General features: G+C 34.8%; 2 protein-coding genes across 2 annotated transcripts; one reads left to right on the forward strand and one right to left on the reverse strand.

The window, feature by feature from the left end:
* Positions 3,698-10,146, reverse strand: LOC18588175 (3beta-hydroxysteroid-dehydrogenase/decarboxylase). The gene is made up of 12 exons (XM_018128232.1): positions 9,724-10,146; positions 9,546-9,635; positions 9,331-9,464; positions 9,075-9,245; positions 8,864-8,989; positions 8,372-8,451; positions 7,582-7,780; positions 7,010-7,115; positions 5,863-6,037; positions 5,363-5,519; positions 4,800-4,866; positions 3,698-4,163 (listed from the first exon to the last, which is right to left on the reverse strand). The coding sequence occupies exons 1-12, from the start codon at positions 9,953-9,955 to the stop codon at positions 4,018-4,020; spliced, it is 1,683 nt and encodes a 560-aa protein (XP_017983721.1). The 5' UTR covers positions 9,956-10,146; the 3' UTR covers positions 3,698-4,017.
* LOC18588176 (DNA cross-link repair protein SNM1) lies at positions 12,753-18,911 on the forward strand. The gene is made up of 10 exons (XM_007012407.2): positions 12,753-13,457; positions 13,573-13,770; positions 14,325-14,729; positions 15,043-15,106; positions 16,097-16,314; positions 16,411-16,524; positions 16,935-17,040; positions 17,275-17,486; positions 18,125-18,228; positions 18,619-18,911. The coding sequence occupies exons 1-10, from the start codon at positions 12,786-12,788 to the stop codon at positions 18,761-18,763; spliced, it is 2,238 nt and encodes a 745-aa protein (XP_007012469.2). The 5' UTR covers positions 12,753-12,785; the 3' UTR covers positions 18,764-18,911.

Raw genomic sequence — 18,911 nt, forward strand, 5'->3', positions numbered from 1 at the left:
GGATGAGAAACTGGATCAGCTATATTCTCATCAGATACAATTTTCCTGTAATATTGAAAGCGACCGAGATTTCTCGGATTTCCCTGCATTTATGTAGGCAAGCAGGAACTGAATATGATGCAGCTTCCTGTTGCTCTCTTTCATTTTCTGCTGATTGTAAGCCTTGGCATGCGTTTTGCCTTTGCATTTGCTTTGGGATTCAATTATTGCGTAATTTGAAAGAAACAAACGCTGGCAAGGCTGCCATTTGGAGTGTCCATTTGTTCACGGATACAAGTCATTTTCCTTGGACAAACTTTGGTGTCACAGTATAAAGTTGACCACTATTATTAAATAGGGTTCCTGTCACATGCAATATACTTTTTAGCAAAAGGGAATGCGTAACCATGGCAGCAGCAAGCAACTGCAACTGCATCTTCTAGCATATATTATAGCATTGTTGACTCTCTATTTTCTATCCCCTCATACGTGTATATGATTTGTTTTATACACGTATACGTCAGATGTAGTTTGAAAACTCTTGTAGTATGTGATTAATTAGCCACATCTGACATCTTTATGTTCTTGGAATCATGAAATGTCTGTCACCTTGTATCAGAAAAACAAGTTGAGTCAAGTCATTACAAGCATGTGCTGCATTACCGTGTACTATAGGAAAGAAAGGGATATGAGATTAATAAAGGCTTTACAGTAATACGACCTGCGTAACTAGACAAATAATTGGATGCTGTCTCTCAAGGGAGCCAAGAAGTCCATTTTTTTTGGCAGAGAGACAGGGTGGTTTGGTTGGATCATGGATGGTGGTTTCAGTTTGGGTACAGAAAAAGCAGTGATTACGGTGATCATCTGATGCTATCTAATGAAGATATGGAAAGAATCAGAGCCCAGAGCTGGAAATTTGGCAACTTCAGAAAAATTTGACCATCTGATCTGCATGCACATCATGACAAAGGGAAGGGAAATTAGTTCACAAGGAACTGATCACACTGTCCAATTATTTTGATATTTTTCTGGTTAGATCGAATTTCGTCCAATTATCTAGTGCTTATGAAGGTATGTGGGACATGACTCATGTATCATGATTCTGTCTTATTGTTCAACCATCTAGTGCCTACAAGATCCTATAGAGCAGGCCGCTGTCTTTCCAAGTCATTGTTGCTAGAGTACCAGAACAAAAGGAAAAATCAAATTGAAAAAAAAGAACTAAAATTTTTCATATAAAATTCCAGCTAGTATGCCCAATCCTATATATCATATGTCATGAATTGAAAAGGGTATTGTGTACTTACTTATTTCTAAAGAAAATCCATGTTTCCTCCATTTCTGCTTTCCCTGCTGTTAAATATATACAGCCATTAATCTTCAAATATATATATATATATATACAGCCATTGACCTTGGGATATTTTTTTCCCTTTAAGGTATCATATAGAATTTACAGAGGCTAGTCTAAGAAGTGGTACAGCAAGCACCCAACTATCTATCTTTGTTTGTTCAAAATACCTAATTAGGGGCATGATCTATGGTAGCTATCCGCCTCAGCAACTAGACACCTAAACTTAAGCAGTAGGCTTTGTAGTATTAGATCAGTCAACTCCCAAAGAGATAAAAACTTTTCTTTCAGCTGTGTAATCAAGATCATCAAGTTACTAAAAGGATTAAAAAAAAAAAAAGACCAGATGGAGTCAGTGGAGCTGTCATTTTCCATGAAACAAAAGAAACCTCCCCCCACTCTGGTTTTAGTCTTTTCCTTCGTGGAATCTTTCAATAAGACGAACTTGGGCTGGCTAGGCTAAACGAGGTCCATAAAGGTCACCCCATGCCTGCAAAAGGTTGGATCAGAGGCTGGGAGATTCCATGCTGAGAACTGAGCTCTGTCTCCGCAAGTGTAAAATAAGAGAGCCCCCTTTTGGAATGGCTAGAGCTAGGACATTATTATGAAATTTTTGAACACAACGAACTTAAAAGGAATACTACAGAAGAAGAGAAAGTCATACACTATACCCTTGTATTTATGTTTTTAATGTCAATGTTCCGTGAGTAAAAGGGTGTTGATGTGACGTTGAATTAAAAAGAGTAGATATGACCGTTGGCTTCGTGGACACAAAGGCACCAAACATGTCTTGAGAGTGTCAATGCACGTAAAGTCTCCACGTCCTTTTTGAAAGTAATTGTGCATTTTGTTTAGGTACTATCAATACTTATCTTAAGTTTGAAATATGCTTGGTCATGAAGTGATTGTTACATCTTCCTGTCAAGAATTGTGATCCCTCTTAAGTTGTTGTCTGCACTAATCTTTCTTTACCTTGCTCGCTGCCTTTCAAATCCTTGATATATGGGTGGAAGTTTGGAACTTGGCCGCCTTCTCCTAATGGCATTGATCCTTCTTATGTTTCAGTTTGACAGATGTGCTCACTCAGAGGATGCAAGTGACGGGGACTTGAATAAGAGCTTTGAAGAAGGCAATACACAATAATTGTACCTTTGATTTGCAGAATAAATAAGAATAAAATAAAATAATTATTCTGTGAAGATAAAACATAATGAAAATAATTATTAAATAGTTTAATATAACAAATAAAATAGAATAGAAATAATTATTATAATTTACTGTCATATTTGATTGATAAAAATAAATGTCCTAATAACAAAAATATCCTTATTTTAATAACATTTATTTCATAAATAACAAAATTATCTTTGATTTAATCATTGCCAGTCTTTCTTTTTCATCCAACGGCTTAGCTTTATTTTCACTTCACCAGGCTCTCTATTCTTTGTTCCCTTTTTTTTCTATCTCAATATGGCCAAAGCCTCTACCTCCAAACACCAACAACTCTCTTGTTTACTTCCAATACATCTATAAATTTAGAAAAACTCATATATCAAAGAGAAAGTATAAAAAGCTTTGATTATTTTCTCGTTTTGGGTTATTTTTAATAAATTTGAGAAAATGGGTATTTAGTTTTGATCACAAAACTCGAACTTTTAAGTCTTTTAAGCAAAACCCATTTTTTCATCAACCTTAAGCGGATTCCCAACTTTAAGTTTTCGTCTCTTTCTCTTTTTTATTTTTGGTTTTTTATCACAAAAAAAAATTAAAGTTTCGAAGCTTTGATGCAAAGTCCATTTCATATTATATCAATCACGGATGACAGCAATGAGTTCTCAGTTTTGATCACAACAATCAAAGCTTGTGAACCTTTGGAGCAATACCCATTTTCAATTTATCAATTTTGAGTTGATTATCATCTTCAAAGATGATGTGTATGCTGAAAACGTGGAAGAGGAGGATGTTGGAAGAGAAGGAAGGAGAGGAAGAAGAGAGAAAAAAAATATTTTATATTAGTAGGATTGTAATTTTCCAAACATTATGAGCGGTCATTTAGTCTTGACCGTTTTGAAAGTTATTCCATTAGGAATGAAAAAGTTAATACCAGCGGAGAGGGTGAGTTTAGTAATAAATGACTTTTGCCAGATTTCGAAAACTAGCTATTCTTTAAGAATAGCTATTCCTTAACACCATTTCCAACCAAACAAAGGTAAATATAACGGATGGGAATAGACGGGGAATAGCTATTCCCCATACCAAATGCACCGTAAGTATCTGACAGGGGGCAAGTCTAGTGAAAGCTACTCGTTTTGTGGCAGAAGATTACGAGCAATTGGAGCTGGCAGATATTAAACTTTTAATCCCTTTACAAGAGTTTTTAGTTTTTCATTAAACCAAAATCAGATGGTAGCATTAACCCAAAAGAAACTTCAGTATACAACCGAAAGTAAAAGTATTAACCATTCTTGAGAGATACATACAAGTGAACCCAAGTACTGGATGAGAACAAATGAGAAATGTAAATCGAACAGCTTCAATATGTGAAGAGGTCTGAAAAGAAGAGCGCAGAGCTGAAATGGCTACAAGTAATATTACAAGCCAACACTTATAACCCTCGGGAAGAGCTCCAAATAGTTGATATATAGTCCCCCTTCATGTTAAGGAAAATTTGGGTTCCAACGCTATCAGTCATTCTTCTTGGAGGCCACTAATTTCCTGGCAATATCAGATTTTAGTTTGCAGCCCACAGAGAACGCTTCTAGAATCAAAGAATCAATTTCCTGCTCCTTTTTCTCATACACATAGAAAGCTATAAAGGCAAGTGGAAGTCCTGCAAATCATACACCCCAAAAGTAAACACTCAGAACCTCCTTTTGGTTGCAATAAGAAAATGATAAAGGAAAAGTTTATTGAAGGAAATAAGTTGATAAAGAAGCCATATCCAGAACTCCAAACAGTGAAATATCTAATATAATCATTAGAAGTTTCACAGGATATTTCATGTGGGACAGGCAACATTTGCTGTCTGGAGTCTGGTCTACCAAAGGTTTCTCCCATGTTCTCTCATACAGATACCTATTGAAGCTTTTATTGGTATCTAAGGTGGCATATTGTGGCCAGCCGAGTACTAAGGGCACATTTTGTTCACAGAATGGAATACAAAAGGGAATATAATTGAACAGGAATAATTATTATGTAGTTTAGTTCATCGAATGGAATTGCCATTATGACGTTATTCCAATGTTTGGTTGGCAAAAATAGCTGTGGAATAACAAAGGAGTTGATATTGGCTATTCCTAGCTCTTCCAAAATGGCCATTCCGTGAAACAAACAATGTCATAGATGGGGAATGGCGTCATGAAGGAATATCTCTTTACAGGTGCCTAAGCCTCCGTTCCAGTGTGGGTGAGTGTTTGTGTGTGTGTGTGTGTGTGAGAGAGAGAGAGAGAGAGGAGCAAGAGAGAACCTATGACAAACATAGTCCGAAGTGACATGGCTCCAAGGAAGCTAAGAAGCAGTAGAGCGAAAACAACCTGTATCATTGCCAGAGCAAAAGGAAGTTAAGGCAAATAATTGCAGCTACAATAATTTGTCACGTTAGAGTATCCACAATGAACTGGCCTGATGACATAATTAAGCACACTTCTAAATTTACTCTAATAGTAATAGGTTGATAACAGGCCTAAAACACAGTGTTGAAGAAATGGAAGAGAAAAGAAAGAGTCAAGAGGCATATGAGCTCATGTTTAACAGATTCAACATATCATAGATCTACTTAGGAATCTCAAATACAAAGAATGGAGGACCCATTCCCAGTACAATAATCAATCATTCACCAGTTATCTAAAAGAATATGAACATACAACAGAAGTAATGAGTCCAGAGGCTGCATTATCTTACACTGCTTTTCACAGGGTGTGATCAATACATAGCACTTAAATTCATAACAAGGAAATGTTCCCAGTACTATGTCTATATCTAACATAATTGAAAGCACACAAAATAATAAGACTAGGAAAATGATAATACCTTAAGGAACAGAATCCAATCCTTCCCCTTGCAAAGAGATTTCAAAACATTAACAGCACCATTCCAGGATGAAGCCATCAACATAACAACTTCCCGTGATTTCTCTTCTGATAAGTGGAAATTTGATGCGGGAACTTTCTCTACTTTATATCCCAATCTGCACCATCAGAAAATTACATTTATATCCAGTAGCTATTGTGCTCAGCCTTAGGAAATTTGCTTGTTTTAGCCTTCACATCAGTTAATAAGATCCTAAATACATAAAATCAAGCAGTGCAGATGATCCAGAAGCATCCATTCTTTAAAGCGCCAAGACCAAGATTATGATAATTTTTCTTTTTTAAGTAAATAATATTCACATGCTTTTGAGAGAGAACCACATTACAAATTTTGGCAATTCCATTATTGCAATATAAGATTTTTCTTTTTTGATAATTTCTAACTTATCAGAAAAGAACATGTTGACATAATGACATGGAAAAGTGGGTAGGTATACATACATTCTATTTGGTAAACTGCCATGGATGAACAAAAAACTTAGTGACACCAAGAGAAGCTTCGAAAGTGCAGTAATAATGGTAGAACCCGAAGCAATGAAGTTGTAGTAGATTGCAAATAGTACTAACAGCACTGTCAGAGTCTGCCTTTTATTCTTCCAAAGTAGTGTGTCAGCAACTGCATAAACACAGATGGTTAAGCGATGTACAACATGCACAAGCATCGAATAACAATATCAATGCCATTATAAGTTTATAACACAGATTATCAACATTATCAGTACCATGTTCCAATATTATATCACTTGAACAACATATTGGAAGCTCAAATCTAAGATTTGCACTGTATTCCTTTCTACACTATCTCTCTAAATTTATCTACATCATATCATATCATAAATCCAATTGAAAGTCCAAGATTACGGGATAGTTTTCATTTGCACGGAACAAATTTGTGCAAGAACACAAACACAAACCATGCAATTTGGTAAGTAAAAGAAAACGAATAAAAGACAAAGCAATAAGGCAAAGGCTTGTCTTCTTGGTTTCTAAGGCCAGGGAATAGAAAGAACGTCTCTTTACAGAATGACTTTGCCAAATAAAAAGGAATCTCAATCTGATTATATCAACTAAACTACCTTAGAGTCACAAAGCACAAAAATACGAGTAAGATTACATCCTAACTCCTAAGTCCTAACTCTTACATAGATTGAAGACCATCCAAAATATTATAAAGAAAAGAAATGAAAAAGACATGGAGACCTGCAACAATGAGATTGTCAGCAATGTGAACAATGCTGCAGCACAGTGTTGCACTACAGTGGAACAAGTATGCCATGACTGGTAATGTTCTTTTCCTTAACCCAAAGAAAAAACAGTTTTCTCCTGCATCACTAGCCTCTCAGATAAATTGTAATCGAGAATTATAGGACAAGCCTAATCAAGTTGAATCTAAAACTTCCAAACTATATTTCAAGTTGTCTGAACTTTCGCTGGAGGCAATCAAAGTCAGCCAACCCGTGACATGGTAGGCTGTGACACCCTACAGTTGAATAGTAGTCTGTTTCTTATGACTTGTGAGGATGTGTCCATGGTATGTAAGACAAGCACATTCAGACATCATAAAAGCAGCACAGAGAAATGAAATTACCTCTTCCCTGTCCAAGATAAACAGAAGCTTTAGAAGGCCCTTCTCTCTTGGGTGGATTTTCAGCTCTCAGATATGAGTATGACTCAATTGTCTTCTGTATACCATCCTGCAACATATTTAAAATGCATTGTCGTAAATAAACCATCAATGTAATAAATTACACTGTATTGAATATTGTCCATGCAAAGGATGGGCATTTAAATGGATTTCTATGCACAAACAAGAGGAAGCACTCATAAGTCTATGTTGTCCAACACTTCCAGTCTATAACCAATTTTTAGCTGATACAAAATGCTGAACATAGATGAGAAGAATGATCATCTGGTCAAATACATGGCCCAGTGCCATCTTGAAGGACCATAGGTCAACTAGGAACCAATCATGAGGAAACCTACTTAACTGAGAACGTTAGAAGAAATTGATAAATGTAGTAGGACAAATTAAACATTGTTTCATTCTACTCTGTCAAATATAACCCAATCTACCAATTCCAAGTCTTCAAAAACCAAAGAAACCTAATGGGAAAAAAAATGCTGCAATGAAGTAGGAAAGCAGTTGAAACATGATAGAACCTCGAGTGAAACAAGTGGTGAATAGCCAAGCCGATCCTTTGCTTTTGAACAATCAAAAGATCTGCTGCAAGAGAGAAGTCTAACTCTCGAAGGTGTCAATTGTGGAACCTTCATGCCATATGGGCCTAGTAGCCGATATGTCCACTCGACCAAATATGCAATTGGCATTATAGCAAAGGCGGGAATCTTTATTTTCGGCCTGAAAACTACAGCAGTTCAGAAAAAGAGGAAGACACTAGGTATGAGCAGTTTCATAACCATAAAGCTCCTAAATTTCCACTAAAGGGAAATGGAGTTGGAAATGAATATAGCATACAGAAACAGATTAAGAAGATGCATTATTAGCAAATATCAATAAACTTAAAATGCCTTAGTGCTCAGCCTCAAAATAAAAATAAAAACCAAAAAAACAATAATAGCATAGTAAAAAACCCAAAATATACATACTAATAAGCAGTATTTTAGCTTATCTGAAACTTTTTGGGATTTGAGGGTCGGGGAAGAAAAAAAATTAGACAAACTAGCGTTAACAATCTCAAGAACTGTTGGCACCTGATTTCAACAGAACATACAATGTTAATTTGTGGGGCAAAAAAGAAAAACAACTAATTCTATACAGTCAACACAGATGTATGAAAACTTTTCACAAAAATACACAGATTTAGGAAAAAAATCTCTTAAGACTTGCTTTTACAGAGAGAGAAAATGAACATGATGGCACCAGGAACTTAAAAAAACCATTGAAGCTATTATATATTATAAAAATGAAAGAAGAAAGAACAGAAAGTACCTCTGATAGCCAAGACCCTCGAGTATTTGGGAAACAAACTCCCAAAACTTGATTGGCTCCATATTGGTTACAAAATATGCCTGCAAAATCATTGTATAACCACTATCAAGCAAGGAATTGATTTTAGAAACAAGATATTAAAACTGATCTCCTGATCTCTTAGCTTAGTCAACCAACTACATAGGAAGGCAATAGGATAAACAGCACATCTTGAAGGATTACAAACCCCCCCCCCCCCCCCCCAAACTACCTAAACACTTATGTTGTAATAAGATCTTCTGTAAAATTTTAGCATCTTATAAAAGCATGCCTTTAGTGCTTGTAAGCTTTGACAAATCGCTCTTTATAGGACAGCCCATTAAATGATATTACAGCTATAGGTAAATGTCCTATATGTGGAGCGTACATCAGCACACTGAATTTACCATTTTCTCTCATCTCCATTTGAGAGCAATTACAGATTGAAAAAAATGAAAGAATTTAAAAGAGTACCTGCCCTGCAGCTTTTTCTGCAACTTCTCCTCCAGATGCTAGAGCTCGTTCAGCACAAATATGAGCATGTGCCACATTTTCAACATAAGTGAAATCATATACATTGTTACCATCACCAATTATGAACTGATCAATTAAAACGTAAACAAATGAGAAGACAAGTTATTAAACAGGCATATGCCCTAATGAAAAAACTAATGAACATAACCACCTTGGATTTCCCTGCCCTTGCTGCAGATACCAAAGATGGAACCAACAACTTATCGCCAGGGCCAAAAATACTACTGGGACGTATGCAACAAGTTAGAAGCCCTTTAACCCCATTTGACTTGATGACCAATGCCTCTCCCTCAGCCTTTGTAGCTGAGTATGAATCATTATGCTGAAAAAGAAAAACTGAATCAATTTCAAGGGCTAAAAAGCATATATCAAAATCCTACTATAAAAATATATAATGAAGTCAGTACATCAGGTGGATAAGGCAGGGATTCATTGCCATTGAAGATTCCGTGAACCCCATCACAAACGACACTGGGAGAGCTCGTATAGATAAGCCTTTTCACTTTAAGTTCAACGCAAGCCTCAATAACATTTTTAGTCCCTGCAAATTACAGTCAAAATATAAGTAAAAATGTTAAACAAAAGTTCAAATAGATTCTGAAACTCTGAAAGTATATTTTACCTTGAACATTAACCGAATGATGAAGCTGGTAGTTATTAATCGACGAATTAGGAGCCGCCATGTGGAAAACCACCTCAACTCCTTCCAAAGCTACAACAAAAATTAAGAACAATTCAATAGAACAGAAATATTAATAACTAGAGTGGAAATACATGCGAGTTTTGAAATAATGGGAGACCTTTTAGTACTTGAGCTTTGTGGCGAAGATCAGCGGAAACGTAACGAGCACGACCCGTACGTAAAGCTTCGCCGAGGAGTCCGTTTTCCTCGTACGGTTCGAGGTCAATGCTAGAAGGCAAATCGGCGATTCGAACAGCGAACATCTCGTATTTGATTAGCATTTCGACCAAATGACGGGCGGCGAAGCCTCTGCCGCCCGTTACCACGCACCATCTCTCCTCTCCCGACATTTTTCCACGCGCCGCCGCGACAGGAAAGGAATGAGATGAGATAAGGCAAGGGAAAAAATAAAGTCTAAAATGGGAAGGATCCCGATCTGGAATTGAGAAGAGTGAGAGTGGAATAATCTTTTTCTGGCAGTAGCTGTGGCCGAGACAGCGGGCCTGTCCAACTTATTGTCTTTTTTTTTTTATGAAGATATTTCAATTTTGGAATTGCAGCAAGACTTTTTTATAGATTGGGTCGATTTCATTTCGGTCTAACAAGTGCAAGGTGCTTAATGCTTATTGTTACACTTTGACTTTGGGCCACCGTGTTAGACAGGTTAAATGGTTAATTAAGACATATTATCTTTATTTTATGATTTTATATTATTATTATAAATATTAATATCATTTTTTGTCAAAAAAATATTTCTATTATTAAACAAAAATTCACAAAAGTACAAACAATTAAACCATCTTTATTCAGAATATGAACTAAAAAGGAAGGAAGTATCAAGACTGAATCTCATCTTTGAATTATAATAAACAACTACTAACATGAATAGCATAACTAATATTGTGCTACGAGAATAAATAAAATTTAGAAAAATTAAATATAAATTAAGACCAAGTTCATATAAAAAAAGATTTGGAGATTTCAAGAATTCCTTCTTACCATTAAAATACACTATTGACCAAGCTCAAACTTGATTTTGGCATTGAATAAATCTAGCCCGCGTATTCTTTACATTAAAGTCTAATCACTGTGAATTGCAATTATACTTGATTAGCTTGTACTATACTATGTAGCCATTTAGGTAATATGCTGACTACTAATCTATTTCTATTTAGTGTTAGGTAAAAAGCCCAACCCTAACAGTTTGTTGATCATTAAAGTTGATAGGTTGTTCTTCGAGCTTCTAAAGTTAAAATGGTTGAAAATTACTGGCTGCTCCTTCAAGGCAACAATATATAAGAAACTAATTTGCCCACGTATTCTTTACATTAAAGTCTAATCACAATAAATTGCAATTATACTTGATTTTTTTTGTTATAAGCCACAACTATACTTGATTTGTAGGTAATATGCTAGTTACTAATTGGCTTATATTTCGTGTTAGGTAAAAAAACCCCAACAGTTTATTGACAATTAAAGTTATTACGTTGTTCTTTGACCTTCTAAAGTTATAAAGGTTGAAAATTACAAGCTGCTCATTTAAGGTTACGATATATAAAAACAAATTAATTCATATATTATGTTAAAGTATTAAATTTAATCTCTATATAATAACTTGTAAAATTTAAATTTATATATATATTTTAAAATTAAAATAAGATTTGACTATAATAATGTGACATTAAATTTTATGATGTCATATTGAATTTGATAACATGATAAATAATAATGTAATGATTGTACTAACGTGGCGTTAGTTTTTAAACTTAATTTGAAATTCTAGAATCAATTTTGGTGGATCATTTATAGTCAATGCACGTTATCTTTCATTTTGAATTTCCATTACAATCCCTTTTGATTTTTTAATTTGATTTATAATTTAGGGTGATTTTAGAAAAGAGTAAACAATTTACCAATCCAATTACAACGTCAATTTGAAGGATAATCAAGAAAGAACCAAGAAAAAGGAAATAACTTAAGAGAGATAATTGAGGATAATCAAATAAAATTTTAAAAAACTTATTTGGTTTTTTTGATTTGTTTTTACAAGTTAGTCAAAAAAACTTCATTACATAATTATTATATTATTTTTGGATGCCACATCATCATTGTCACACATCAAATTCAATATTATGCAAGTACAATTAAATACTATGTGAGTATAGAAAATGGAAAAAATTTAACGTCGTTAATGATTAAATTAACATTGTTAATTTCAAAAAATATAAAAATTTAATTTTTACAAATTATTATACAAGTATTAATTCCACTATTTTGATAGAGTACATTGACTAATTACATAATTTAATCCATTAGCTATGAAAAATATATGTATATAAATCAATGTAACTGTCATTAGGAGTTAGAACACGTGATCAACTACAAAAATGTATATTTATATATCATTTATATTTGATATATTGTTAATATATGAATTTTATACATTATAGATAAGTCAAATAGTACAAATTTGTTAATAAATAAATTTAAAGTTAAGAATCTTAAACAATAAATATTAATAATTTTAAATAAATTAAGAAAATTTTGTAATTCCTTAAATAAGAAATACACGTAATAGTGAAAAATTGAATTATACTTTTTAAACATAAAATACATATATTAATTATTGAATCGAAAAGCTTGAATATTTCAAATATCATCGTGCAAACAACACTTAACACAAATATGAAAAAAAAAAAAGATTAATAATCATTTGGATAATCCTAACCTTGATTTATCTATTTGATTTTTGGTTTCCTTTATACATTCTCCAAGACTCCAACGTTAAACTTTTTCTTTTCAATTTAGGTAGCTGATAAGGTCAATAAATATCTGATATGAAAAATATATTTTTAAATTTTTTGGTATGGTTACAGTATGGAAATAATAAAATCATTATAATAATACTGTAATTATATTAAAGTATAATTAAAAAATTTAAATTTAAAATGTTATTGCTAATATTCAAATAAAAATTTCATAAATATCTAGATAAGTCTTAAGATTATAGACAGCTTTATTAGATAATGGGCCTGCATTAGGCCTCGGTCTAGCCTGTACCGACCCAGCCCATAAAACTTTCCCTCCAAATCGTCTTGTGAAAATAAATTGAAATGCTAACCCGCCCGAATCAAAAGACCCAGCCCTGTGCGCTTCATCTCCCTCCTCCCGAAACGAAGAATGCTCTCGAGATCTTCCGCATCCCAGTTTCTTTCCACCGACGACGACGACGACGATTTTCAAGTTCCCCCAACTCAAACTCTTTCAGCTTCCATTAAACCCACCTCACACAAGAACCCCCTCAAGCCCTCCAATACTCCCCGCCCTCCTTCCAAGAAACCTAAACGCCCTGATAACCCACCCGGAAAAGAAAACGCTGCCGTTATCGCCATTCCGATAACCCGATCCAATGATCAGCCCGATCTCGATGAAACCTGCAGCTTGGATTTAATACCGTCCAGCATCAATTGTAGTTTTAATTTGACTTCAGCCCAAGATAGGGAGTCTGATTATGTAAAATGTGACGAAAAGAAAAAGGAGTTATTGGAATTGAATAAGGGTTACTTGTGTAATTCAGTAGAGTCGAGATTAATAAGGCCGAGATCAGAGTTAAGCGAGGAGTTCGGAGAAGATTTTGACGAAGATAATGAGCTTGATGCCTTACTTAAGCTATGCAACGACGTAGAAGAAGAAAAAGAAGAAGACAGTGGAGATGAAAAGGAAAGTAATGTTCTAGACAATAGTCTAGTTCAATGTCCTCTTTGTGGAGTTAATATTTCGGGTTTGAATGAAGAGCACCGACTGGTTCACATCAATGATTGTCTCGACAAAGTGGAGAATCCTGGTCAAAATGTAAGCTTACCAATCATCTTTGTTTACTGTTATTGTTTATTTGCATTGTTTTCTTTGTGGTAAAATAGGTTTTATTATATGTGATTAGTTACTGTAACAATCATTGTTTTTGCAGGTTGTTTTTCCTCCTAGTGTTGACAGGGAATTTCAGTGCGTTCCTGAGGTTGTTGATGGTCCCCCTTTGTCTCCTCGACAAGTTGTTGATGTCTCCCCTGTTGTTAAATGGCTAAGTAATCTTGGTTTAGCAAGATATGCTGATGCTTTTGTCCGAGAAGAGGTTGATTGGGACACTCTGAAGTGGTTGACTGAAGAGGTATGCTGCTTAGACTGTCACTTGGATACTTGTATTAGGTATTACTCCCATTTGTCACGGGAATGCTCAATGCTCACTATTTTCCTTTATATTTGTTGCTTCCAACATTGATAGCTATATCTGTTTAAGATTTCTGATATGCATCTGACACAAGCACATAATAGATAAACAAAGCATAGGCAGAGGGTTCTATATGGTATTGGTCCACAATACGAAACAGTTTAGGAATGGGTGTTTAACCAGAATTGTAGTGGACAAGAAATTGTCATCCTGGTAATTTAGCATAGAGACTGATGACTAAAAACTACTTTATGATGAGCTTGAGAGTTGCTAAATAATATGAAATTTATGATCAGAAATTGCATAATGTCCTGTAATCATGAAAGCTAGTTTATTTTTCTGAATAAGACAAGGTCATCTTTGTGGGTCTCTAATTGTGGTGCTGTTGCTCCAAATATATTTCCTTTTTCTTGTATTTCACATCAGTTTTACACACCAAAACGTGTTTCACTTGACGAAATCCCTTTCTCCTCCTTGTCTTTCTTTTTTTGCAGGATTTGTTCAGCATTGGTGTTACTGCACTAGGCCCCAGGAAGAAGATTGTGCATGCTCTTAGTGAACTCAGAAAAAGCTACTCCTGTGCAGCTGAGAGGCACATGGGTCATCCCAGTCATGGAAATGGATCAGCCAAAAGCAGCAGAGCAAAGACGCAAACTGAGATTTCTAATTTTATAGATGACGAAACTACTAAGCCAGCTGCAAACAAGTTAATTACAGATTTTTTTCCTGGCTTGGTTTCTGACAGGAAGAAAGTTTGCACCCCTCCAAGAGGACAGCATATATCAAGCAAAAGTCACTCAGATCCTGGTCGTAGACGTGTGCAGACAAATCATGTTAAAAATGGAAAACTAAAAGATATTCCTGCATGGTGTTGCATTCCAGGAACACCATTTCGAGTGGTAATGGTCCCCATCAGTTAATTATCATAATTTTCAGCTCATGCTTATTGATATCAAATACTTCTGCTGCCAGCATGAACTTTGATTTCTCTATATTACAAGAAAGTATTTTGTGGACACCTTATAACTTACAGGTTTTCTTTTGTACTGGTACAACCTAGGAGTTTAGTAAAGATACATTTCCCTTTTATGGAGCTATTTGATACCTAACTGTTAACTGAGCTTTAGAAGACAAATTTAATACTTTCCTCCATCTTATTTGATTCTTTGGTTTTTTGGTGGTGCTTAAGTTTAATGTAATTTACATTTTCAGGATGCTTTCAAATATCTTCGAGGAGATTGTTCCCACTGGTTTCTCACACACTTCCATATGGACCGTAAGTACTATTACATTCTTCTCATTCAAGTATATTCTTGATTTTATAGCTGGGAACTATTCAAACAATATGATAAGGGTAACTACTTTTGCAACTTATCGCTTATTTATTCTGCCAATCACTATTGAAATATGATGTATAGCAGACTTTTTTTTTTTTTGAAAAGATGTATAGCAGACTTAAATGGGCTTTCATTGTTTTCCCTTTTCTTTTATGCAGTGCGACGTGCATAATTCTTCTACTGATTTCATTTTGGCTTTTCAAAATTTTATGGCCTTGCATTCATAAATTGTCATTAACATGCAAATTAAAATTGAATTTCTAATAGTTGCATACTTGCACTAATAAGAACTTTATTCTTATATTCAGTGTTGATTTTAATATGTCTTCTATTGCATTATAGTTTCTCAAACAGCTATTCTGGTAGGCAATAATGGCACCCTGGTGAACTGTTACAATAGGTTTTCATGAAGAAGCTTGTTTCTTTGTGAAGGAGTCCTTCTTGGGTGGGTGGATCTGCATTAGTACATTTTTTGCCAGTAAATCAGTTTCAGTGATGTGAAGTGACCTGAAGAGAATATTTATCTTCATGCATTACCTTTCTGTCTGTCACTGTCTTGTATTGACTTTAATGTGCAAACATACCCATGTTCTTTTTTATTGGTATTTTTAACAGTGCAGCAACTCCATTAGCCTGAACCAGGTTATGTTGCAACTATTTTATAGTTTGTTCCCTTGAATAATTATCTGCCAAAACTTTGGGTCAGGAGTGGATCGTTTGTGACAATAGTGTCCTAAGTAACAAATACTGATATCACATTCAGTGACACTATTACATGCTTTGCCCTTTTGCATCACTGATGCCAAGGAGGTCTACTGCAACCATTTGATGCCCTCTTGCAGAGGCAGTCTCCAATTGCATGCTTGGCCTGAGGGTTTAGCAGTTGATTTTATTGGATCATAATCCATTGCTTTGGTTTTCCTTCGCAGATTATCAAGGATTAACAAGGTCTTTTCGTCATGGTAAGATTTACTGCTCCTCAATCACAGCACAGCTTGTAAATGTAAAGCTTGGAATACCATGGGAAAAGTTGCAAGTTTTACCCCTCAACCAAAAGATCAATATTGCTGGTATTGAGATAACATGCTTGGATGCAAATCACTGCCCAGGATCCATCATGATACTCTTTGTACCACCAAATGGTAAGGTGTGGTCTTCACTGTTCTTGAGATATGTTTCATCATTCTGCATGTGATCTGTCTTCCTTCCTCTGAAACGGACTTTGCTTTGTTTATGTATCTAGGCTGTTCTACACACAGGAGATTTTCGCTTTTGTGAGGAAATGGCAAGCATGTCTCTTTGGCATGCTTGTCCTATACATACTCTCATCCTTGATACAACTTACTGTAATCCTCAGGTCAGTCTTAGACAATAAATGGTTGCAATTTACTTAAATGTTCAGTATTTGTAAACTGGACACATTATCTTTGATGATTGTTCCATGATTTTCTCATTTGACATTTGTGGTTGTGCCTTAGATCAAATAATATACTTACTAACTGTTAGCAATCATCTATAAAATTGCATTGATTGCAGTTAAAGTTCAACGCTTTATGACAACTTAACCCAAGTTGTCTTTTTTGTGTCTAGGATTGACATTTTCTTAAGTACAATCTTCACAAGATTTGATAAACAAAATAGTTTTCTTCAACTTTCCACAGAATATATTTCTCATTATGTCATTTAAACTTTATAACTTTTGTATACTGCTTAATTGTTTTATCTTATAACTAATTAAATTTATTGTCATGTCATGATGTCATCTAGTATGACTTCCCAAAGCAGGAGGCTGTAATACAGTTTGTCATTGAGGCAATCCAAGCAGAGGCTTTCAACCCTAAGACACTTTTTCTGATTGGCAGCTACACAATTGGTAGGGTTTTCACTGCTTGTTCTTTCACTTGCACAATACATGCTTCCCCTCTGGTTGAGATATATTTGAAAGATAAAAGAAAGCTGCAATGATTCTTGTTATGTTCATTAATCATTATACTTAAAATTTGTAATGTTCTTAAGCCTATTACAATGTTTTCCAAAGAGGTTTCTTGTCTAAACTTTGGTTTTAAAGTGTAAACTAAAATGGTATTATACTGCTTTTACAATGCAGGAAAGGAAAGGCTTTTCTTGGAGGTTGCTCGTGTCCTTCGTAGAAAGGTTTACATCACTGCAGCAAAGTTCCGTCTTTTGGATTGCTTGGGTTTCTCTGAGGAAGATATGCGGTGGTTCACACTTAATGAACAGGAAAGCCAGATCCATGTTGTCCCTATGTGGACACTTGCAAGCTTCAAACGATTGAAACACATATCTAACCAATATGCGGTGAGGAGCACACAATTATTTCATCTTATTCTTTTTCTCTTATGAGATAAATAGCCCTAAATCAAAAAGGACATCATTTATTTATTGTGCGTGAAACATTTCACTGAAACTAGTGTAAATATTTATTTTCTTAAAAACTGGACGTGATGATGTTATGTGCTCTGGATAATTATTTCAAGTCATATGGTACATATAACTCAAAAGTAGGAAAGGTGAAGAAGATGGATCAGATCCTTGGACACATGGAAAAGGATTAGCAAAATGAAGTATTTCCAAAATGAATACCTGATGGCTTCATACACTTTGCACCTATTTAGTTTCTCATTGTAAGTGTTACATTTTTTAGGAAAAAGAATAATAATATTCTCATTATTTCAGAAATAATTTTTAGAGGGAATTTGGGGTTTGTTCATTGCAGGGGGAATTCATCTATTATACACTAAATAATCTTAGTATAGTGGTTCTGAGAAAATATCAAATAGTGCTGCAATAACTACATAACATGAGATAAGCAAGAAGTCATTTTGCACTTAAATCTTCGAAAATTTCTTGCAATGTTTTATTTAGTAGTATGATTATGGTAGTAGTGTTATGCATATGCATTTAGTTATGGTATTATGTACGTGTCTTTTTGTCAGGGTCGATTCAGTCTAATAGTTGCTTTCTCTCCTACGGGTTGGGCACTTGGTAAGGGGAAGAAAAAGGCTCCAGGGAGAAGGTGGCAGCAGGGTACAATCATCAGGTATTGTCCCATCCTCATCTGATCTTGAAAAGAAGTCTATTACAACTTAAGCCTTGACCTAGCTTGCTCTCTCAAGTTGGAAATAGTATTCGGTTAATATGTTATTTTTTAATATTGAATACCTAAAATTTGACCATTTCATTTTTGGAATAAAAGAACCTACACAATTGTAGCATGTGCTTTATGACATTTGACCAATTATGAAGCTTTTAGGTAGTTTATTTAGGTTTCCCGAGGGGTTTGATTTCAGTATTTAATTTAACCTAATTCTTAATGAGTTGTGCACGGGGCCAATTATCAGAAACGTAACTTAGCAATTAGCATGCAGAAGTGTACCTATACAGGGCTAAAATTTTGACTCGAGAAAGATATTATGATTCTATTTGCCAGGTACGAAGTGCCATATAGTGAGCATTGCAGCTTTACAGAGCTCAAAGAATTTGTGAAAATTTTATCTCCCGAAAACATAATACCAAGTGTGAATAATGATGGACCAGATTCTACCAAAGCCATGATTTCCCTCCTGTTGCCTTGATTTGTACTCCACTTGGTCTGTCAAGTAGCACCTGTCTTTTTCTCCTGTTGTGCAGTAGCTCTGTCACAAAGTAGAGAGGGATGAACATCCGATTTCACCTGTATTATTCTGTACTAATGGATTTTGTAGGCAGTGCAATTTGATGTAA

Source organism: Theobroma cacao, chromosome 9 (assembly GCF_000208745.1).
Source record: "Theobroma cacao cultivar B97-61/B2 chromosome 9, Criollo_cocoa_genome_V2, whole genome shotgun sequence".
Taxonomy (NCBI): domain Eukaryota; kingdom Viridiplantae; phylum Streptophyta; class Magnoliopsida; order Malvales; family Malvaceae; genus Theobroma; species Theobroma cacao.